The sequence below is a fragment of the Eimeria mitis genome, genomic scaffold (assembly GCF_000499745.2).
Source record: "Eimeria mitis Houghton genomic scaffold, Emh_scaff10394, whole genome shotgun sequence".
NCBI lineage: Eukaryota > Apicomplexa > Conoidasida > Eucoccidiorida > Eimeriidae > Eimeria > Eimeria mitis.
The window spans coordinates 1-1,231 of NW_024011548.1; the positions used below are offsets into that span (position 1 = coordinate 1).

Below are 1,231 nucleotides of genomic sequence, written 5' to 3' on the forward strand. Positions count from 1 at the left end.
TGCTTTTAGCAAGTTAACCGCATCTGTGGATTCTCAATGAAATTCACTTTCGTCTGTTCAGCTAGCTAGCCATCCAGCTAGCTGGGCAGCTAGCTATCTGGGTAGCTAGCTAGGTCTATTTCTGTCTAGGTAGCTAGCTAGCTAGCTGTCGTTCTGTATATGTAGCTAGCTAGCTGTCTTTCCGGCTAGGTGGCTAGCTAGCTAGCCGTTCCATGCCTCCAAGTTGACAGAGCATACAGCTAGCTAGCGAGGACATCGCCTGCTTAGCTAGCTAGCTAGCTAGCTAGCTAGCTACCTGCTTAGCTAGCTAGCTAGCTAGCTAGCCAGCCAGGCATTCAAATGTCTAGACAGCTAGCCAGCCATTCAGCTAGCTATCCAGCTAGCCAACTATCCAGAAGGTGAGCTAGCTAGCCAGCTAGCTAGCTATAGCTTTGCTCGCTTCGCTGCAGCTAGCTGGCTAGCTGTACTTCTGCTTCTGGCTGCAGCTAAACCCTAAACCCTAAACCCTAAACCCTAAACCCTAAACCCTAAACCCCAACTGTAAGGATATAGCCAATACTTATGCAGCAATTAGGGTCTGACGAACGCAATAGCAGCAACCGCTTGCAGGTGCTGCAGCAGCAGCTGTTGCTGCTGCTCTTGCTGCTGCCTGCTGCTGCTGCTGCTGTTGAAGCCGGTAAGCTGCAGCAGCAGCAAATGTTTATAACTAAGCAGAGGCAGCAGCAGCAACTCAAGACCAACGAGTTCAGTAGCTGCAGCAGCAGCAGCAGCAGCAGCAGCAGCAACAGCAGCAACAGCAGCAAGAAAGGTGACAAACCTGCAGCAGAGAGCAGACGGATGCCGCCGCTACCCACCGCGAGGGTTTAGGGTTTAGGGTTTAGGGTTTAGGGTTTATGCGGTGAGTTGGTTCTTTGCATGTGAGTGTGGCCTTGGAATGATGACATTTTGTCTGTCTGCAGCCGCAGCAGCAGCAGCAGCAGCAGCAGCAGCTGCAGCAGCAGCAGCAGCAGCAGCAGCAGCAGCAGGAGGAGACAGGGGAGCAGCAGGAGAATATGAATAGAGAGCCCTTCTCTCGTCAGCAACCATAAACCCTTTCTGCAGGCCGATGAGGGTTGCTCTCAGGTTTGTTATGCGGCGTTCTATATCCAGCTCCATTGGATCCAGTCTGCTGCTGCTGCTGCTGCTGCTGCTGCTGCTGCTGCTGCTGCTGCTGCTGCTGCGGTTGCTGCGG

The 1,231-nt window shown here is 53.0% G+C and overlaps 1 protein-coding gene across 1 annotated transcript; it reads left to right on the forward strand.

Annotated features, from left to right (window-relative positions):
- Positions 1-696: 696 nt before the first annotated feature.
- Positions 697-1,088, forward strand: EMH_0099250 (uncharacterized protein; the record flags this gene model as incomplete). The annotated part of the gene is made up of 2 exons (XM_038022080.1): positions 697-861; positions 960-1,088. The coding sequence occupies 2 exons, from the start codon at positions 697-699 to the stop codon at positions 1,086-1,088; spliced, it is 294 nt and encodes a 97-aa protein (XP_037877934.1).
- Positions 1,089-1,231: the final 143 nt, after the last annotated feature.